This window comes from Poromitra crassiceps (assembly GCF_964638095.1).
Source record: "Poromitra crassiceps genome assembly, chromosome: 3".
Classification (NCBI taxonomy): domain Eukaryota; kingdom Metazoa; phylum Chordata; class Actinopteri; order Beryciformes; family Melamphaidae; genus Poromitra; species Poromitra crassiceps.
The window spans coordinates 37,463,512-37,485,647 of NC_139625.1; the positions used below are offsets into that span (position 1 = coordinate 37,463,512).

Genomic DNA, 22,136 nt, shown 5'->3' on the forward strand with positions numbered 1-22,136 from the left:
AGCGTTGCAGGCCCGATTGTTGTTTGTTACTACCCTCTAGTGTTCGAAACAAAGAATTACACACTACTCTAAGCTCTTCGCACCAATGTCTACTGCAGATGATAAATAAACCGTAACCGTAGCCGTGTCGGGCAAGTTATTGGAAAATTAGTAATTAGTTACTTCTCTCACAAATGAATTACTTTATAAAAATAAATGTGTTATTCGGAAAGTACATTTTGCGTTATTTCTGAAAAGTCTGCTTTGATTCTCTTATTAATGCACACATTTTAGTGTTGCTGTGGCAGTGTGGGACGAGACATATTGTAAAATTAGTATCCATCATTGTACCTCTCTGGGATAGCTACTTGAACATTCACTTATTGGGGAGGCTTATAGCCTACTCAAGGCATTTTTGCCAGGCAGATCTAGCTCTGATGATCAACTGGATAATCCTCTGAAGTTGTCTGCTATTTTCAAGTCCTAAAGTAACTAGTAAGTAGGCCTGCACGATATGAGAAAAATCTGCGATGTGCGATAACATTGTTCAATATAGTGATGATGATACGACTTGCAATAAATCAACAAATATTAAAGTATGCATATTAGCTATACAGTTCCTATGTCTTTCTGCTTTAATAATGCTAACAAAGTCCCCAAACATAGCCTATGCCCACTGAATAAAGAAATGAAATACACACTGTCTCTAGCTGAAACTACACACAGCATGTTTGGGCTTTGGCAGAGGGGCGGAGCGCACTGTTGCAAGGGAAAGGTGTACGCTGGATTTACAACACAAGACAAAATGACTTTTGTTATTCATTGCGTTTCAGGCAGTCTTTGCGATGTGTTATTGCGGTGACGATGAAAATACGATTAATTGGGCAGCCCTAGTAAGTAGCCATTTAAATTTCAGTAATTTAGTTACTAAATCTAAATACGCTAAACACTGATCATTAGATACTCCACCAACAGCACAATGAGTGACAGATGTTTATATTAGGATCCTTAAACAGCATGGTGCAGGTTGGAGACCACATTACATTCATATGTGGAAGGGGTATATAGAAATTGGATTTCGGGGGGAAAACATTTTTTTCAATCATACATAGCTGTGTTTAGACTAGTTTTAGTAACCACCACTGGGCACTGGTCCGTCTCATGGAAATAACACTTGTGATGTCACAGGGATGCAAACTAGTCACCTTTAGGTGACAGTCACATTTTTCAGCCCGGAAATGAGGATTTCTGAGTGTTTTTATGTCTGCCCTGGTATCGGTCACCTTTTTCACTCTCCATGACTTTGCATCCCTGTGTCAGCCCCAGCAGAACATTCTCCTCGTGATGTCACTCCTGTTGTTATATCACACGCCCATTTATAAAATGCCACCTTGTCCTCCATATTTATACCCTGGGGGCCTGTGTGGGGGGGGGGGGGGGGGGGCGGGGGGAGATCTTTGTCTTTTTGGAGTATTTTCACTGTAATCATGAGCCCAATTTCTTTTTTACCTGCACCATGCTCTTTAACTGTGAGACAGGAGATTAAGTCAAACTACTGGGCCACCATCTTCGAGCCCACTACCTCCTGATGTGAACTCATGACCTAGTTCTTAACCACTGCAGCAGAAAATTAGCTACAAAAACAAACACATTTAACCGAGATTTGTTTGTTTATTATCTGCGGCTCATTAATTGTACAATCAATAAATATTGATCCCAAGCAAGAAACATATTGACATTATTGATAGGACAAAGAATCTCCCAGATTTCAAATCTGCACAACAGAGAAGAGAGTTTATGTATTACATTTTATGTTATAATCAGACACTAAAAATAAAGTCCAATCTGCCAATCATGGTTCACTATGCCTTCTTGGGCATCGCTGCAGTCAACAGCTCGTATACAACGTATCCGCAGCCTGTGGAGAGATCAGACAGAAACATATTAAAGATGCACATACATGTCGCTAGACACACTTACATTACAACCTGCTTAATTTGCTCCCAAACTCATTCCAATAAAGTCACATTACTGACATCAAATATAATGACTCTAAAAGCCATGTCTGGGGTATCTGAGGTGATCACAATTCATCAAATCTCAAAGGAATGGTGACATACCGAAGATTGTCAGTGTCATTGTGGCTCTGTACAGAACAGCGTCCTTTGTACCGCCCTTCAGGTGGACCGGCATGCCGTTATCCGCCTGTACAAACAGCAAAGAAGGACGTCAAACAACCACCAAATGACTATAATGCCTGAGAGCTTTGATCCTCATGTGTTTTTGGTTCAGATACGGTCTGATAGTGATTTTTGTAGAGTAATACAGTACTTTTAACTGTTGAAATAAATATCAAACACAAGAGGAGCGTGTTTCAGCATAATGCTTGAGATTAAGGACAACACGACTCTGCCAATAACATTATGGCCCAGCTGTTCTCTGCACACCATTTCTACAGTTTGCTGGCAAACTTACCATTTATACAACTGGAGCTCATCGCTGGGTCACCATGGCAAATCAGCAATGACTTGCAGTACAGTATGCCAAGAAGCAGTAATTGCTCTGAGATTTAGAAGCAAGGGTCGGCCATGTGTGAGTTATGGTGATTTCTACTGCTAGGCAGGGAGCAGCAAAGCCTGCCACATTGGAGCATTGATTTGGCATTGGATTTTTGCTTATCAAACTGCATGCATAATTAGTAGAGCTCCAGCCCCAACTACAGCCTAAAGTCATCCTAGGGGTACAATCCATGATACATACTTATCTGTCAGGCTACAAAGAGGATATAATTAGATTCTGTCTGCAGAACCTGGAAATAAAATACACACTTTAACAGTAACATTATTTAAATACAGCATCTTTTTTCTGACTTCAAATATTGACAAATTAAAACGAAACAAATGAAGTTATATTAAGTTATTAATCAAGTCAAAGAAGCACATTACTATTTTAACGTAATGACAAAACGTACCAACATACCTAACCAAATTAGGGCTACATGGCTGATTATACTGCCTCAGACATCAGACAGTTTATAGTCAATGAGTGACTCTGTGGAACCCAAATACAATCCCAGCTGTGTGAAATGGGCTTTCCCCCCACCTCACACTGTGGAAAATACTGTCTCCTACCAATAACGCTTCACAGGTCAGCATTGCTGTTTTGGAGCAGTGGAAGGATCAAACTATTTCAAATCTAGTTATAATATTATCTGTCTCATTTGTCCTGTTAAGTACCAAAAGAAGAAATAGTGTTCTCCTTACAGCTAGACTATTCATCTCGTCAGTCCTATGCTCCCTCAGCTCAAACTTGTCACTGGGTCTGACGAGTGTCATATAATTTTGTTACAAAAGGTCAGCAGAGGTTCTAATGAGGTCATCATAGGTTTACTGAAGATGTCCTTGAACTTGATGAGATTACCTGAAACAGTTTCTGTTTGTCCTTAACAGTGTTATCAACCTGTCTGCGGGCACTGCTGGTGATGGTCCGCCTGGAGAGCTGCCGAAGACCCTGGTGACACAAGCAATGCATTGAGGATCCAGTTATCTCAAGACACGAAGCGTGAGGGAAATTACATCCGGTAAGTAACTTAGCGCTAGCTAGCTAGCTAGCTAGCAATGTGACAGGTCAACACTGGGGTGGTGAGAGCCATTTCTACGCTCGTCTCGTTGCCCTAACAAGATTGACAACTAGCTAACTAACGTTTAAATGAATTCATTAGCTTGATTTCATGACATGTTAGCTAGCGTTACATACCTACTAGCTAGCTAACGTTAGCATAATGTTGGTTCAGGTTACTTACATTTAGCCGGATTTGCTTCGGCGTACTTTACCTATCACTTAACGCTATATATTTAACGCTAAGAGTGTGTTATGGCAACGTTTTATGGCTAATAAAACATATGGAATTGCTGACTTACCATAAGTTGTCTGTACATTTTGACACACTTCTGTTCTGTGTGGGGTGCTAGGAGGTTAAGCACAGCAAGGACACTGCAGTCTTTCCCACAATCCTTTGGGTGGCCTCTTCTTCTTCTGATGTTTAATGGCGGTTGGCAAACAGCATTTTGTGCATTATCGCCACCTTCTGAATTTTAGCAGTTTCACAGTATTCTATTTACAGTGTGAAAAACAAAACGATGTCCACCCAAACCAAAGTGCTCCAAATCATAATATTGTCCATTCTGTCACCCAGACTCATTTGTCTGAGTTTTCTCAAATGCTTCCCTCAGTATATTGTCTAAATCTTTTCCAGTTACATCCACCACATCTAAAAACCTCCTGGCGCCTTACACTTCTGCTTGCATCAGAATTATTATAATAATTTAGTGTAGTAGTAGCCTAGTAGTAGTAATAAATCGTTTTGGATAAAAACATTTGCTAAATGGCACAATCTTAATCTTTCCCTTTGCAACATTTCAAGCCAAATGCCAATATTTGATAACAATTTACATTTGACCATATTCATGCAAAAAACTTCCTGTATTTAGTGTTTCCCCCAGAACTGTATTCTCGGCAGGGTGGACAAGGCTCTGAAACAGCATTCAGATATATGACACTAAAACTTAAATTACTATAAAAGTTAACTACATGTCATCTTTATGCATAGGTGTGGAGACTGATGAAAATGTTGCTTTAGAATCAGTTCAGGTTGAGTTTTTTTTAACAAGTCTACCATCTATTCTAATCTACAATAACCTACTAATGCCGTCACCTTAGTGCTAAGTTGATATTAAATCATTAATTATTACAACAATGCATTGACCAACAGTTCTTTAATAGGACCTACAAACTTTATAAAAACCCATAAATGTCAGATTTAAACAGTTTACTGAGATTTATGATAAATTATAGAACATGGCAATATAAAGGAGGGTGGAATGAAATGCAGGGAATAATATCCTAACAAATGTGACACTTTTAAAGTGCATATCATTTGGTCAACATCGAAGTATGGAAGAGAATTTAATCAACAATCAGCTCAAAATATAAAAAACCGAAGAATTTCTGTGCCATTATCATCTGCAAGAAGCAGCCTGATATACAATTTACAGAAACCTGGCTAAAGTGGTATAGTATAATTCCTCCATGTGTTACTTTGTAATATCAGAAGCTGATCAATAATTCCTATTTTTTATATATATACACAAACATATATATATATATATATATATATACATATACATATACATACACATGCATACATACACACATATATATGTATGGGTGTGTGTATGTAATATGTATGTATAGCCTTATGAATTGCCCAATCAGTGCTGAGAGCAGGCAACATATAACCACATTTTTGGTATCATTTGTCATCTTGCCTCTGCAAGGACAAAATCAAATTGTTTTTCTTAAACATCAATATTTCCCGTAATTACCGCCACGTACACCATTTCACTATGAGTATTCAATCCTATATTAAAGCCAATCTGAAAGAACCAGAGGTATGTCAATGAAACACACTGTACATTCATCAGCAGGACATGCTTAAATACATAATGGACAAAAACTCACTTTAAATATACATACAGTACATCCTTCAATAATCAAGCCAATCGCAAAGCACTGCTAAAATAAAATATACTTTTGATAATGTATAAATAGAAAATAAAACACATTTATGTATCCGACGACCAGAAATAACATTATCAGCAGCCACCTTGATGCTACGCCATATGCAGAGACACAGAACCCAATAATCCAGCATTCACAGTCCCACATATTAGCCCAGTGAAAAAAAAAAAGATACTTGACTGCAGCCCTCACTTGCGGGAGATTAGCGTGTATGCTAACATTACACAGACATGTAACACACATTTACATTCAGGCTCAAACAGACGAGCGGTCCAGAACGGGGCCTTGCAGGGCCGCCCAGGCATGCAGACAGGGGGGTGGAGGAGGATGAGCTCCGTCGGGGGGTTAGTTTGGAATGTCGGCGCTGTTGTTGCGGTTGTCGTATTTGTGGTGGATGATGAGCAGGACCACGCCCAGGAAGAAGCAGACCGAGCCCACGGTGATGTATGCTATGCCCAGGAAGGGGTTCTTGCCGCCCATCCAGGAGATGGTGCTCAGGATCATACGCTTCCGGCCTTCGAAGCTGCGCACAGGGTAATCTGATTACACACGGTTAAAGGAAATTACCTATTGAGTGACTGAAAAGTACATTGTAAAACAACACTTTTAAATGGACCTTGTACATGTTAAGCATTTTCAATCATATATAAATAGTTTCACTGGAATTCTTTGCTAGGGAAAGGTTTGAAAATGAACCCCATCAGGTATTGTAGTAGCAATCACTGCAACAGGAAGTAAGCTAGGGGAAATTTAGAATGTTTATGTTGTCAAGTTGAAACTCTATATACCCATATTGTATTGGAATTAGTGTTAAAAAAAAACTGTAGCTTATTCTGTTTGAACTTCAATATCCACAAATCATGTAATGTGACATCAGTAAACTTCACACTCATGTTTATCAACCCAGCTGGTCTGTGATGCTTTATACCAAAAAATATGAGAGGGATGAGAGAGGGAAAGCTCAATGCTCACTGCTGTTTACATTTTGGTCTAAGTTTCAGTTTTTCTCCTCCTAGAGGTGGAGAAGATTTCCTGTCTGTCCATATTGACATCAGGGGTGTGTTCAATCTGAAAACTGTGTGCACCGTTTTGCTACTGTTTCCGGGTTGAACGTGATGTTTCCTTGAAATGTTGTACTTTGAGGTATGTTGTCTCTCGTTTGATGGGTGTGTCAGAGGTGTTACCCAATCAGCAGTGACGTGAATATAAACCCTGTCATATAAAAAGGCAGTACACACAGTGGATCCAACAGATAGTTGCAACGCTGGCATAACACAACAGGGTGTTCAACGCACCAACATTTTCAAAACTAGGCGACCTAGAGTCTTCCCTGATCACTTTCTTTCATCTGAGTTGTGTTGCACTGTTTTACTATAAATGATCAGAAATATTGAGGCTTGTCAGGGTATTCAGGAGGATGTGGATGTCTGCTACAAATTACTGTGCAGTGTTCTCTATGCAGAGATGGATAGACACTCTTCCACTAAGACCTCCAGCTTATGTAAAAGTCCAGGGCGTCAGGTAAATCCTTTTGGAACTGTGAATTAAATGCATTATGGACTGATGTAAGAATGGCAGAAAAGAAATTTATAAAATGTCAGGACAGATTGCTGAAAAAATGTTTAAGGGATGAATTTAAACGGTGCCAACACATCTTTGATAAAAGATTACGTTTCTTTAAGCGGAGATTCAACAGGGGTCAAGCGATGCATTTGGAACAGCTTCAGTCTAACAATCCACAAAAATTCTGGAGTGAAATTAATCGTTTGGGGCCTAAGAAAACTGTTAAAATACCAATGGAGGTAAGATTACCTAATGGGGATTTGGATAATGAGACTGAAAGTGTTTTGAAGATATGGGAAAGTGAATTTGCCAATTTGTTTTCAGGAGACTGTATTCCACCAGTTTTTGATGAGAGTACTCTGGTCAACATCAGTAATACCAAAGATGCCCATGAGAGGGAGATGGATCAGGATGGGTACACTGTAAACCAATTCCTAAATGGTCATCTTACCTTAGAAGAAGTTACAAGGGCCATTGCTAAAGCAAAAAATAGAAAAGCAGCGGGGATAGAGGGCATTCACAATGAAATTCTTAAATCTCCTAAGGTTCTTCCTGTGTTGCTCAGTTTATTTAGGACATGTTTCTTATATGGTATTATTCCTTCTCTTTGGTATAAGTCTATTATCAAGCCCATTCCTAAATCTGCCAAGGGTCCCTTTAAATTATAGGGGCATTAGTCTCATGAGTACCGTTTACAAAATGTATTCAAGTATTTTGAACAACAGGCTCTCACATTATTTGGAGATGTCTGACTTACTTGCTGATGAACAGAATGGATTCAGGAAGCATAGGGCCTGTATTGACCATATATACACTGTAACTACAGTTATTAGAGCGAGAATTCAAGAGGGAAAATCTACTTATGCATGCTTTATTGATTTCCAGAAGGCTTTTGATTGGGTTAACAGAGATTTGCTTTTCTTTAAACTAATCCAGGCTGGTGTTGATGGTAAATTTTACAAAGCTATCAAAGCATTGTATCGGGCTCCTGTAGCCTGTGTTCAAGTGAATGATATGACTACTGGTTGGTTCCCAACGCCATTTGGAGTGAAGCAGGGAGATGTTTTATCCCCCACGCTCTTTGCCATTTTTGTTAACGATCTAGCCCTGGAGATAAAAAATTCTGGTTTAGGGATACAATTGGATGATGTTGTTTTAGGATGTTTACTTTATGCGGACGATATAATCCTCCTGGCAGAGTCAGGAAACACCCTGCAGAAGATGTTGAATATTGTTTATCTTTGGTGCTCTAAATGGAGGCTTATGATCAACCAGAGTAAAACTCAGATCATGCACTTCAGAAAAAAGGATATTGTAAGATCTCTGCAGAATTTCTTATTTGGAACACTGCCTCTAGAATATACAGATTTTTATAAATACTTGGGCTTTACTCTGGATGAATTTATGTCCTATGATTCCGGGATTGGAATTTTGGCAGACTCTGCAGGAAGAGCTGTTGGCTCAATAATAGGTAAAGTGAAATTCTGTAAAGACATTGGCTATTCCACATACTCACAGCTTTATGAAGCATGTGTTTGTCCCATTTTTAGTTATGCAGCTGGAGTATGGGGTTGCAAGGATGCCAAAAAAGTAAATTCCATCCAGAATAGAGCCATAAGATGCTTCCTTGGGGTACATGCATTTGCCCCTATTCTTGCCATACAGGGTGATATGGGTTGGGAACCGGTGGAGATTAGACTAAAGGGAGAAATGATACGGCTATGGAACCGCTTCATTAATATGCCAGAGAGTAGGTTAACAAAGAAGGTCTTCAACTGGGACAAGGCTCACAGTCACCCCTGGATAAAGGAAATTTGTTCTACTCTTAGAGAGGCAGACCTGGCATATATTTTTCACAACATGCTTTGCTGTAATGTTAATATGTTGAAACAAAAGTTATCTCTTAATTACAGAGAGGGATGGGCAAACGACATATGGTCTAAACCTAAGCTTAGATCATATGTTCAGATGAAGCAGCGTTTTGGTCCTGAGCCCTATGTCACTTCCTTTCTAACCAGAAACCAGAGGTCTTTATGTGCTCAGCTGAGAATTGGTATTCTGCCTCTTGCCATTGAAGTAGGGCGGTTCACAGCTATACCAGAGGAGAACAGGATATGCAATGTCTGTGATCTAAAGGATGTTGAAAATGAGTTGTACTTTATATGATGATTTGATGATTTCCTTATTTGACGAAATGCAAAAGCAAAGACCTGAGCTCTTCTGGGCAGATGATGGCCAGAAGTTGGAGTGGTTGTTTAAGACTGAGGTATTTAAGACTGCTAACTTTATCTCTAGGGCCTGGAATAGAAGGCAAGCACAGCTCTTTAAGTAGGTTCAGGTGGTGGTTTTCATGCTGTACAACTTTACTGTATGTATTTTGGGTGTTTTCTGTTGGTTTTATGTTTTGATCATTGTTTGTTTAAATGATGAACAGTAAAAGTGTCCTGTAAGCCCATGTGGGCTGGGCTTCATTCGAAGCATGACACTTAAATAAAGAAAATCAATCATTTCCGTTTAAATGCACATTTTCTCAGCCCACAATTTAATTTGGGCAAATAGGATAAATCTCTCTTCTCTGTTGCAGTTCCACTTTCTGCCTTTTAAGATGGGTGTGTGACTGTGTGTGTTGGTGAGAATAGCGTGATCCTCCCACGTGCTACGTCCTGCCGGTGAAGTTCCCCCTATCAGATGAAAAGAAGCGACTGGCAACTGCGCATGTGACGGAGGAAGCATAGTGCTAGTCACGGCTCTCCCCAGATCGGCATAGGGTGGAGCAGCGACCAGAGCAGCAGGGGGAATTGGCCAAATACATAGAGAGCCAAAGTGGAACGTCACTTCCTGGTTCAGCACTGTACAAGAGATTTTCATCTGCCATTTAATTTTCCATTGACATTTCGTAAAATGCGTATAAAAATAGTTTTACTTGGTAAGTGGAAGTGACATTCACTTTGGCTCTCTATAGGGGAGAAAATGGGTGTGTGTGTGTGTGTGTGTGTGTGTGTGTGTGTGTGTGTGTGTGTGTGTGTGTGTGTGTGCATAAAAAATAATTGCTTTGTGGAATTTCAAACAGGAGTAAGATGCATCTGGCTCATGGAGAGCAGCTCGACAGCCTCTAGTTTGGATTAGACAGTATGGGGTTTATAGCTGGCATTAAAAAGGATACTGTAGGTGACCTCCAGGACGTATTTGCCACTGGGTAGAGTGGGGGTCATGCTGGCCTTCTTCTGGATGATGCGGTAGAGCTTGCGGAAGGTGGGCAGGGCGGCCGTACGCATCCACACGATGAAGTCCTCGTTGATGAAGCCATTGTTGTCAGTGTCAGAAGGCTCCAGCTCATAAACGGGCTTCCTCCAGTTCACTGGCTTGCTTGTGCCTGAGGAAGGACGAGGCATGACGAAGTTAGGGACAGCAACTCAACTGCTTACAGGCCAGAGAAGTCCTGCACACAGTGCGGTAAAATCACCTTGGAAAGCTGCAGTGAGGTTGTTGTCGTTTCCACCGGGATTCCTGAACTTCACATGCTTGTCCGTCCACCATGCGATGCCCTTCTTCACCAGAGGAATGGCAGTTTTGGTGCCATTGGCATCGATGTAATACAATTCCAGAGTGTCTAGGAACAGAACACATTCAAATGAAGTGAAAGACAATATTCCCACGGGTCAAACAAGCTCTTACATCATGAATGAAGTGCTGGAAATGAGCAGAACATCTGCAAAGTGATAGGTCGAGCTTTATTAAAAAGCCTACTAAAAGCGTTGTACAAAACAGTCGGATAAGATTGCGGTAGAGCAAGAGGAGCTGAGGAGAAAAGGGCAAAGCCACGTGTCAGGTTTCCACTTTCTTACCATTGAAGAGACTGTTGGCTATCGCACCACATGGAGCGATAGACAGGCCATCACTCGTGCGGTACGGCTCACATTCCTTGCTTGGGTTCTGTAAATAGCAGCGAGTGTTAAAGCATTCATTAACTCTGCGTGATGGACCCCCCAAAAATTATATTCCAAGATGACACTCATTATGTCTTTATATACCTTCAAAGACGACCTATCACCATTCAATTGGCTGTCATCCCTTGACTTCACATAGCGTCGGTGGTTCTGATAGAAGTTGGATAAGCCGTAGTACATGAAGACATTGCTCTGCAGGGGAGGAGAGACAGACAGGTGCATCAGCAGGGAGGCTAAACAGGTATCTCTCAAGGGACTTGTTCGGTGACCAATACTATTTGTGCCTGGGTCAATTCTCCATGTGGGGATAGTTGAGCTATCTTGTTTAGTTCAGTTGAATCGTACTGTGGTTCATTTTCCCCCTTGGTGCGGTTTGGCAGGGGTGAACACGGCAATCGCACCCGGGTGCGGACCAAAACAACCGGACCGAGACCTTGTTGAAGAGATGGTCTCGGTTGAGTTCCAATCGAACTCTGGTATCCGGATCCGACCCAACTGCAGGAAGCATTGGGCAGTTTTTGGATGAAACCAGCTCCCGTAGCTGGCTGCACTGTGTGTTATGGGCTGAGGACGACCATTTCTTTAGTTTCACAACATGCAGCATGAGTCATCTGACTTATCACCCACAGACGTGGACTCATGAGGAGGTTCTCTCTCTCTCTCTCAGACAGACTCACACCCCCAACCACCCACCCACCCACCCAATGAAGAAAACCCACACAGTGAATATATAAAAAGCACAGCCCAGCAAAAAGTCATGAAAATAACAACTTCATGAAACAGTGGACGTGTGAATCAAGTGTGAAAACACCCTAACAGTCTAGCAACATGTAGCTGATACTGAAACTTCCCTCTTTTGTCTTCCTGTTTTGTACATAACACAGTAACTTACTTAAGTCTGCATATGTACAAAATATAACTTTTCTCAGAGTGGACTAGCGTTGTGTTCTAGCTACACTTCAAAGTTACAAATAATTAGATTGTGTTACAGTATGTCCATTTATCAACCATATCTGGGGGTAGCAATGAATATTAGTTAGACTTATCCAGAAAGCCTTGAGCTGAAAGGCAAGTCTAGAGTACACAAGCACGTCGACGGTGTTCTCACTGCCAGTAGGGGTTGACAGATACTAACTCCTCACTGCTCGTTAAAAATGTCCAAATAGGCGTTATTCTGATAAACTGGTCAGATATTTGGAATATATGTTACGTTCTCATCCGAAAAAATATTAAAACTTTATAACAAATTATAATTTTTTGCTTGAAAACAAGGCAAGTCTAAAAACAACAAAGGTAGAAGTAATCTACTTCTGGGTCTAAAACGGAATAACGATTACAAAATGATGAAGCGTCCTGATATGGGCAAAATGATAAGGTGAATAAGTAATCAATAGCAGCCTTCTGAAGAGGTTTCAAGACTGAACCCTTAAAGGAACACTGCCAATTTTCAACCAGCTTTGTACTTTGTACTTTGTAGAACTGCACTGCTGACAGCGAATGTCCATTAAGGCCTATTTGTGTTCGAGGAGACACTCAAGGTTTGGCTCAAGCCTTCATAACATTGATTATTCTAGTTTTAGGGCATACACTACACTTAAGTGTACACAAATAGGCCTTAATAGGCATTCACTGTCAGCAGACCAGTTCTCGTATACTCAGGGTAGCACTATCAGTTGTGGGCCTGAATCCATGTATTATTCATTGGGTCCATGGCTCACCTCGAATGGCTGTTCCAGGGTAAAATGGACAGAACAGTTGCATGATGTTGTGCTGTTCCAACTGAAGTTCTGGGCACAGTTGAAGCATGGACTTGAGATATCAACACCAGTGTAATCAACCTGAAAACAATGGACCAGTTAGATTAGCAATCAGTAGTGCAGTATCATGTGTCATGCTCTCTTGTATGGGAATATCATCATCACAACGAAACCCATTCAAACATGACAATTAATTGTGTGGTCTTGCTTGTAGTCAAATATACAGAATCATATCCCATGAATCCAGACGTCTTTAAATCGAAAAGGTGTCACTCTACAATTTGGCGTACATAACCCCACAGGGATGTGATCTAAAATAGAAAAATATATATATATTTTCAGCTCGACTTTAACCCTTTAATACACAACTGGGGTCAAAAATGAGCCCGCAGGATTACAATTTTCCATATCTTTGCAAAAAAAAAAAAAAATCATTATTCATGGTTCCAGGTATTCTCCTCAAGTAACTTGTTTTTGACCATCACAAATACTTACTTTCATTTTCTCTCTCTCTCTTTTTTTTATCACTATCCCAATTCATACACAACTGGGGTCAAAAATGACCCCTACTCATTTCCTATGTAATTTCATGGTGGGCTGAGTGTTTCTTTGCCATATCTTTGAAATAAATGTATGTAATATCATGTATATTCAAGAAAAATATTGTTTTTTCATGACAAATATTTTTTTGTTAATTTTTTTTACGAACTACTCGCAGTGGGCGAGCCTAGAAATCGAGTGCGCGTAGCGCATGAGATGCCTAGTATAGTATAGTACATAAAATTGAAAGTGGGCTCTGTCTGCGTTTCTGGTCACGTTTTTGGTCCCACATTGAGATTTGTTATGATTTTGGTCAGCAATGATGATGCACAATGTCTGACATCATCAGTGATGTCACTCAAGCACTCGATGATGTCATCAGTGATGGTCACTCAAGCAATTGTGATGGCACTGATGATGTCATAGACATTGTATGCAACGTGCGGACTCTACTCTTCTCTCACTACTGATCACTCACTGACATCATCAGTGATGCAAAGTTGAGCAATTGTGCGCTGAGTGATGTGACTCGACCAATCCGTGATGTGATCAGTGATGGTCACTCGAGCAATTGTGATGTCGTCAGTGAGTGATGTCATCAGTGATGCGAAGTTTAAGCAATTGTGCACTGTGCATGGCAGCAGCCGAGTTGCGGGCAAGGAACACAAACATGCAGTTTTCATTTGTGACGCATGTAAGCACTGAAGTGCTTCTTAAGTGATTCTGTTTACATTTTTTGTCACATTCACCACCATTCAGTATTGCACTACAGTTACATTGCAGGTACACTATAGTTCAATTTTAGTGTTATCGGTTATAGATTATTATGTGTAAACTATGTTATGTGTGACAATGTGACAAATAAAAATATTTGAATAAATAATGTTTGGTCCAAATCATTGCTAAAATATTTATTTTAACAAAAGTATGTCTGTCATTGTCTTGTTTTTAATCATACTTGCCTACATGGGCCGTTTTTTAGCCATGTGTAGAAACTTGATGTAGTACCAAAAGTAGTCTCGCTGGCCAGCCTCCCCTCCCTACCATGAGAAGACTCTCACGGAAGGGAGAGGAGGCTGGCCAGCGAGACTATACCAAAAGTAACAAAGTAAACGTAAAAATAATGATTTGTTGTCATGAAAAACATGGTATTTAATGAATACTTGGGACATTAAATGATGAAATAAATACTTATATGTTATGCATATTAGAGGTTTAAGCAAGGTTGCGTTACATTAACAGACGTTTAAAGGGGATTTGATGTACCGTTCAAGAGAGAACTGTTAACGTTACGTTAACTTCTAAGAAAAATAAATGACTTGCTACACCCTCCGCCCCTCCAGTTGAGTTCACTGCAGTCTGCAGAAAAAGCAAAACTGATACATTTACTGTAACTTTACCTCAAACTCTTTGATGTTGTTTGATGTGACGAACAGGCCGATTCCGATGGGGATGAAGATGAGGCCGATGACGAAGAAAGCAGGGAGGACGGTGCCCGCTGTGAGGATGGGTTGCCAGGCGGGCAGTCTCTGCTGTTTGAACGCAGTGTTGTCCGGCTTCTTGCTCTTCACAGCCCCGGCGCCACCATGAGTCGATGAACCAGAGTGGTGTCCGTCCTCTTCCTTAGCGTTGTAGCTTGACGCCATCATGGCTGCAATCCCCTTCGAGCGAAATAATCCACTTTTACAGAATGATGGCAGTTGTTCGTCAAACCCCACACGCCGGGCAAAGAGAGGAAACACTAAAGCGAATGATAAAGTTATTCACGGACTGCTATCTATTCCAAATATCTATTCATTGTTTTGAGTTGAGTTTGATTTTAGCTGGTTTGCTAATCTCGTCCAAGACCAAGAGGAAGAAGCAGGAAGTGGTTTCCATCAGGTTTCCACCAATAGGATAGTTCACGTAGCAGTCGCGTCAGCCCAATAGATGAACACGCCCCTTTCTCACATGGCCTGTGGAGTACAAACATGAGGGATGCAGAATACAAGATACCTCGATGTTGATCGATGGATACTACTGACATGGATAGCACTGTCTGGGTTGAAATATAAAACAAAACAAAAATTACAGTTCCAACTCAAGCATCACACTGGGAATTTGACATAGGAATTTAACAAATAATTTGTGAAATATCTACTACTTTTAATTTGCTTCACATACTTTATTGTCTATTTTTCTCCATATCTCAATTGATCAAATGTGTAGCTCATCTGCTTGACTGGACACAAAGTATTTGATTCAAATTGGGCTTAACAGGCAAGTGAGCTCACCATTGATGCTGACTAGAGAATTTGGCAGGCTGCCTGCTAGGCACAGGATTTAGGGCCATATGATCTGTTTTGCTTCATCTTCTTGTCTATCTCTCTCTCTCTCTCTCTCTCTCTCACACACACACACACACACACACACACACACACACACACACACACACACAGCAAATATAAACTGACAACTTGGCACATTAATGTGGAATTAATTAAACTGATGCATGAAGTGGATTCTGCCAACTTGCAAACATAAACAGAACAATCTTTCAGTCATCGTAACTTGAGATAATGTGTTGCTTATTTTCACACAAATATTCTAAATTTACCATTTCACACTCCACTTTTAAAAGTCTGTTTTATTTCAAATACATTTTACAAAATCCTTTACACAAAAAGGAAAAATCACTTCCACCAAAATGAATATTGTTACATATGATGTGTCAAATTCTTTACAAAATATATCAACAAAACTCAATTCAGGTTAGAAAACAACTCGTTAATGCAGTAGTTAGTAGCAGCATCAGCCTGACATATTTGAACCAAATCCTCATCAAAATACATCCTGTAAATATGTAGAAATATGTTGCCATACCCATATACTGTAAATGACAGAAATGGATACAAGACAGACAAGCACAAAATACATTGCAAAAATAAAAAATATACTCCTGATTTCAAGTAGAACAAAATTCCACTGCATACCATAATGTCTAGTGTTATATTGCTGAGTTTAATAAGGACACCGCAGCACAGCTCTTTGTCTATTGTTGTTTGCCGTTGTCCTCAGATATGTATGATGGGTGTCTCAATGGTGTCGTTTTTGAGCACCTCATACACATTCATCACCTTGGATTATAGATTGATTCTTGTGTCCTGTCCTCTCCTCTCTGTCCATCAGGATTTTCCTCCATTTTGAAAGGCACTAGTGTTCACTGTAGATTTCTTCACTTCTATCCTCATGGACTGGCTCTCTGCTCGTGACTCCAGCCTCACTCCGCCCGAGATCCCCAGGGCTCCTAGCACAGCCTTCCCCGTCTTCAGGCTCTTGGACATGGGGATGCGGGTCAGCCCAGTGCGGGGTGGCTGGGCATCATGCCCAGTCTGTTTAAGAAAATGGAGAGCGGGTACAGTTGTTCAGGAAAATGAAGAGAGGAGAGCACTTCAGGGGAGCATACAGAGTAAATATTGGACAAAAGGGAAAACACATGACTGGAAGGGGGGTTCTGAAATACTAAACCATGTAACTGAGCATATGCATTATATGAACTGTGTGAGTGAAAAATGTAAATATTTGTTCATTCTTTCAGTCCAACCTCAGTGGGTGAGTGCTTACCCATGCTAGGTTTCAGCATGCTGTACCAGCGCAGGGCTGTTTTGTGTCAGCACTGAGCCCTGCATGGCTGTTTGTGAATGTAAACAGTGCATAACAACTATCAATTACAGCCTGATTGTAGCATGGTGGCAAGATGCCACATCATTACAGCACCATTGTGCTGAGGCCTGTCCATCAGGCCATTGCTGTCACGCTATCCATCTGCTCCACAAAGAGCATGTTATAAGGTTCACTGAAAGACCACCACAATGTTGCCTCCTATTGCTTTCTAACGGTGGAAAAACAAGCTGTCAGTTATCTTACATAATAATAAACGTACGTGAAATATAGAACATGAAACCAATGTCACGCTCAATGCTTTCCTAAATACTTGGTAGAAAATTAAGGCAATGAAAGGCAGCCTTGTAACTTGAGGAAACTTACCATAATTTGTGTGGGTCTGGAAGGGGTGGATGGAACAGGAGTGATGGTAATACTACTCATCACTTTGCTGGGTGTCGTCCTGGTAGTAGTGGCAATGATTTGGCGAGGGGAGCGCAGAACTGTCCCAGTAGATAAGGTCATCTCTTTGCTCTCTGTTACAGTAGCAACCGGCCTCACTACCATTTTAGGGCCGTTGTTGCCCAGATGAATATGGATCTTGTTATCGTCTGTGGTGGTGATGGTGTTGGTGTGGCACTTCCTTATAGGCATCGGTACCATCTGCTTCTCAGGGGTGACCTTGAACACTGCCCGGCCCATGGTCATCTCCTGGGGTTCTGGAGAGGCAGAAGTATCAGGTACTACAGTGGTGCTGACTGTCATGATGGAGATGGGGGACAAGGGCCTTCCTGAGGCTGAGGAGGAAGCTCGGCTGCTTTCTGGGGACTTGGCCCTGGATATAGTTGTGATAGTGACCGGGGACTTGGCTCTTTCGGGGCCCCGAGGCCCAGCGGTGGACCTCCCCCTCTGGGTGACTGCAGAGTGGTTGGGAATGATTGTGATTTTGGGCTTGGGATGGGCTGGGTTGGGGCTGAGGGGAGCTGAGCTGGAGAAAAAGTCATCAGCAGTGGGGCTGCTAATCTCAAGAGTGGCGGTGCTGTTTTGGTGGTCTGGAGTCACTCGGATGTGTAACGGCTGCCCTTGCTTTTGGGACACAGTCAGTTCAGTGGGCAGGGTGCCTCCGTTGATCTGCAGTGGCTTTTCCAGGCTGTTTCCATTAGGGGTGTTTTCCTTTTTCCTCATCCAGGGAATCCAGGATTTCTTCATACCTAGGTCACTGCTAGATGAATGGCAGCGTTCAATAGCACTAGTTTTCTCTGTTGGCTTTTTAAGGCACTTCTGTCTGAGATTGTTCATGATGTGATTCTCTTCTTGCACAGACTTCCTGATAAACACAGCTGGGGTATCCTCCTCTGCTGTCCCATTGGGTGACATCTCCGTCTGTACCCCGGTGGAAGTCATGGCAACATCCACCATCCTCCTCCCATTCAAGCTGGGCCGTAGAGCTCGACTATGACGCTTAGTCACTTCCAGCTCTTTGGTGAGGTGGAAAACCTCAATGCCCATGTTCTTGGCTTTCTCCTCCTCTTCCAAGAACCTCTGCTGTAGGACAGAGTAATCCACCTGGAGCTGAGAGAGCTGGTCTTCTTTGTGCATCAGTTCATGGATCTTCTCCTTGAGGGCCACAACGTCGGACTGCAGGTCCCTGGTTTTGGCCTCCTCTCTCTTGCATCGTTGTTGGAGGTCTTCTTCCTGGCTTTCCTCTTCTCCTTTCTCTATTGCTTTGTTTCGTGCTATCTGATTCCTCATTTCCTCAACCTGCTGTGAAAGAATGTTGGCTTTGTCTTGCTCAGTTATGAACTTTTTCTCCAATAGGTCGTACTGATCCTCTGTCTTGATCAAATCTCCCTCTACCACCTCAAGTTGTTTGAGACGGTTTTTCAGACGATCGATTTCAAAGGTCAGTTCCTTAACTTTGTTATCTTCTCTCTTAAAAGGGTCAGACATCCTCCCCAGTTCACATTTGATTGTGTTCTTCATTGATAGCTTTTCTGCTTGCTCCAACCCATCTAATCTCTTTTTCATTTGGCTGACTTTAGAATTAAGATCCTTACTTTTCTCCATTTCATAAGCCAGTTTAGTGCTTAGCTCTCCCTTTTCACTGGTTAGAGTCTCTACTTTGGTTTCCATTTCTGATTTCAACCTCAAGAGCTTTTTGCTTTCCTCTATCAATCTCTCAGTCACCTCCATAACCTTGCCCTGCTCAAGTTTGACCATCTTATTCAGATCCTCCTTTTGCTTCTCATCTGACTTCATTCTTTCTATCAGGTTCTTTCGTTCATCCATCAAAGCAACAGTCAATGACTTCAGCTTACTCAAGTCATCCTTAAGGCTCAACTCAGACTTTTCTAATCGTACCTCAGAAGACTCGAGCTCTTTCATACGGATCCTGAGTGCTATGAGTTCATCGGAGAGCTCTTTGGTCAGGCCCTTCTCTCTCTCCAGAGCAGTGTGCAGTTGGGTGCACTCAGCCTTGCTGATGCTGAATGCACACTCTAGCTTCTCCAGCTCCATCATTCTTTTCTGGAGCTTCTCCACCTCCAGCCTCAGGTCTTTGCTCTTACTATCCTCCTCTTGTAGTCTCTTCCTCAGTTCCTTACACTGACTTTCAGTCTTAGTAATTTCCTCATCCTTTCCCTCCATCTCCAACACCCGCTTCCGGAGGTTCTCCAACTCAGCAATTAAGTTGGAGTTTCCACACTCCCCATTGCTGATCTTCTCCCTCAACTCCTGCAGTTCCTCCTCAGATTTATTCAAGGACCTGTTGCTCTCCTCTAGCTCCTCCACTTTATGCGTAAGCCCCACAAGTTTGGCATTAAGCTGACGGTTGTGAGACTCCTGACTGGCCAGTTTGGCATTCATCTCCTCATGCTGTTGGGTGAGCTTGGTCGACTTCTCCTTGAGCTCAGCCTCCAGGCTCTGCACCCTGTGGCTGTCCTCCTGAGCACGCCCGCTGGCTTCACTCAGTGCCTGCTCACGCTGCTGTAGCTGCTGGCTGAGTTCCTGGACCCGCTGGCTCTGTTGGTCCATCTGCTCCAGGTGCAGTTGGCGCTCATCCACCAGCATCAGGGCAAAGGACTTCAGTTTGACCAGCTCCTCCCGCACCTTGGCCAGGCGTTTAGAGTGCTCCTTCTCCTTTCGCACCTGGTAGGTTTTCTCGTTCTCAAGCAACTTCTTCAATCTACCAATGAAAGTGGAGAAAAAAAGGCAACATTAGCACATTGCAGTACAGTACATTACAAAACATTAGTATACTGTACATGGTGAATGGTATTTCATTGATTTCAAAGTTACCATCTACCATAAGTATCTGTGTTTGTCGTGTCTTGGAAATAGAAAATATTTGTATTCAAGGATGCACACATTTATCTTATTTATATTTCAGTAATAATACAATCAGGAGTCACCCAAAGGTAAAGTTGTCCAGATTGTCAAACTCGGCTGTCATTAAGGGAGTGACTATCTCAGAATACATAGAAATATCTCAGACACAATTTTCTCAGAAACATAACTATGTTATAATTCACTGATACGTAATTATGGATTGACAACTAAGATTTCACAGCTCAAAGTTAAGTCTAAGAGTGACGGCACCGGTAAGATTCTATGACAGATACAGTCTTTGATAAGATTATTGTGATTGATAATTAGCACATTGTGCAATAAAAGGATAATGTATGCTATACTGTAGAGAACAAGAGCTCAAATCAAATACAATCTAGGTACCGGTACTATGTCCCTAAAATGAAAACTGGAAAAGCTCTACACAATAACTGCCAAATACTCCTGCTATTTCCATCCTTGCTGATGGCATAAAGACTTAAGAACACAAACTGTGAGTGAAAGTTGAACTAACGCCTCCTCACCGAGTGCTTTCCTTTTCTCTCAGCTTCTTTCTATGCTGCTCATGCCCATTCTCATCTCAGCCTCCAACAAAATGCATGCAAAGCAGACCGAATGCAAAGTTGCATTGTTTCTCTGTCCACTCTGAGGAATAGACTGATAGAATATTCAACCCCAACAATTTTGCAATGCAAAATAAACCAAATGTAGGCGGCACTGACACGAGTCAACTTCTGCATCATTCCACAGCCCAAACAGCCTCCACAAGTTCAAACAAGCTCAATGTAAAACTTACCCACTCTAGATGCACTACAAGCAGCTCATGCAATTCTACTAAATCCACTGAAAATAGATGTGAGCTGGCTTCTCAACAGGGCATCCACCTTCACATTCCAAGCATGTCATCCAGACAATGAAAGGTGGATAAATACAGTGGAGCACCACCGGACCTCTAGTCCATGATGTCACCTCATCCATATAAGGCAGAGCTGTGTGCATGAGAGAGTGTGTGCCGCTCTACTTTGGACCCTGTGAAGGGGGTGGGACCCTTACCAAAGGAGGAGTGTTCTACAAAACTCCCCCAAAATTTTCATCTTTTCACTAACACACAAACATGGAATGTTTGAGGGGGGGAACAACTACAAACATCTTGTGAGTCTGGAAAGGCCCTACAGTGTGTTTCACCATCATGCTCACAACAGCATGACAAAATATCAACATCTTGAAGACAAATGCTGTCTCAGAAAAAAAAATCTAGTTCAGAGCAACTTTGACGCAAATCAAGTTCTATCGCCACCTCCCAAAGCGCACAGGAAATTGCCTCCACAGACAGGAAGGTCTGATCTCACTGGTGCAGGAGACAGGACAGTGAGAGGGTCTGCTACAGTTCCACCCGAGGGGAAAGTGGACCTGAGCTGCGTTCCCTGCTAACTCCTCATGTAATGAGAAAACCAGATATGGATGAGCTAGGTGGCTCCCTTGAGGTGGAGGTGTTGTGCCAAAAACTCTTGCATGGGACTGTATAGATACTATAGATGATATTTTAAAAAACACAGCTGAAGACAAAGGAATTTCTATTCAATCATAACCATAAGTACAGCATACAAGAAGAAAGGGCCTTCCGGCCATGATGTATGGACAACACAAGTTGATATCAGTTCAACTATAATGAACACATTGCCTCACATCTCCGAGGATGCATTCAATCTGAGATTCTAAATGTGGAGCCTCGGTTTATTAAGGGTGATAAACATCTACATTGATTCATATTACCAGGAGCCTT

At 41.7% G+C, this 22,136-nt stretch overlaps 3 protein-coding genes across 3 annotated transcripts in view; all 3 read right to left on the reverse strand.

Moving 5' to 3' along the window:
• Positions 1-1,630: 1,630 nt before the first annotated feature.
• On the reverse strand, positions 1,631-4,020 carry LOC310774056 (cytochrome c oxidase subunit 7A2, mitochondrial-like). The gene is made up of 4 exons (XM_083634116.1): positions 3,900-4,020; positions 3,400-3,489; positions 2,100-2,184; positions 1,631-1,897 (listed from the first exon to the last, which is right to left on the reverse strand). The coding sequence occupies exons 1-4, from the start codon at positions 3,915-3,917 to the stop codon at positions 1,842-1,844; spliced, it is 249 nt and encodes an 82-aa protein (XP_083490242.1). The 5' UTR covers positions 3,918-4,020; the 3' UTR covers positions 1,631-1,841.
• Positions 4,021-4,735: 715 nt separating this feature from the next.
• On the reverse strand, positions 4,736-15,207 carry LOC310773403 (cell cycle control protein 50A-like). The gene is made up of 7 exons (XM_083633277.1): positions 14,767-15,207; positions 12,788-12,907; positions 11,154-11,261; positions 10,968-11,055; positions 10,586-10,732; positions 10,286-10,495; positions 4,736-6,098 (listed from the first exon to the last, which is right to left on the reverse strand). The coding sequence occupies exons 1-7, from the start codon at positions 15,013-15,015 to the stop codon at positions 5,905-5,907; spliced, it is 1,116 nt and encodes a 371-aa protein (XP_083489403.1). The 5' UTR covers positions 15,016-15,207; the 3' UTR covers positions 4,736-5,904.
• Positions 15,208-16,078: 871 nt separating this feature from the next.
• Positions 16,079-22,136, reverse strand: part of LOC310772814 (filamin-A-interacting protein 1-like) — a 36,151-nt gene continuing 30,093 nt past the window's right edge. Inside the window, exons 5-6 of the mRNA XM_083632744.1 lie at positions 17,393-20,192; positions 16,079-16,737 (exon numbers count right to left, since the gene is read on the reverse strand). Coding sequence (XP_083488870.1) covers positions 16,531-16,737; positions 17,393-20,192 — 3,007 coding nt within the window. The 3' untranslated portion in view covers positions 16,079-16,530. The remainder of the gene's footprint in view (positions 16,738-17,392; positions 20,193-22,136) is intronic.

Bases quoted from the DNA above. Each gene is read 5' to 3' on its own strand.
- LOC310774056 (XM_083634116.1), bottom strand. The intron at 2,185-3,399 runs GTAATCTCATCA...CTGTTTGTACAG, and splicing joins ACAAACAGAAACTGTTTCAG to GCGGATAACGGCATGCCGGT. The intron at 1,898-2,099 runs GTATGTCACCAT...ATCTCTCCACAG, and splicing joins AATGACACTGACAATCTTCG to GCTGCGGATACGTTGTATAC.
- LOC310773403 (XM_083633277.1), bottom strand. From the start codon at position 15,015: ATGATGGCGTCAAGCTACAACGCTAAGGAAGAGGACGGACACCACTCT. The intron at 12,908-14,766 runs GTAAAGTTACAG...CATTGTTTTCAG, and splicing joins ACAACATCAAAGAGTTTGAG to GTTGATTACACTGGTGTTGA. The intron at 10,733-10,967 runs GTAAGAAAGTGG...TTCTGTTCCTAG, and splicing joins AGCCAACAGTCTCTTCAATG to ACACTCTGGAATTGTATTAC.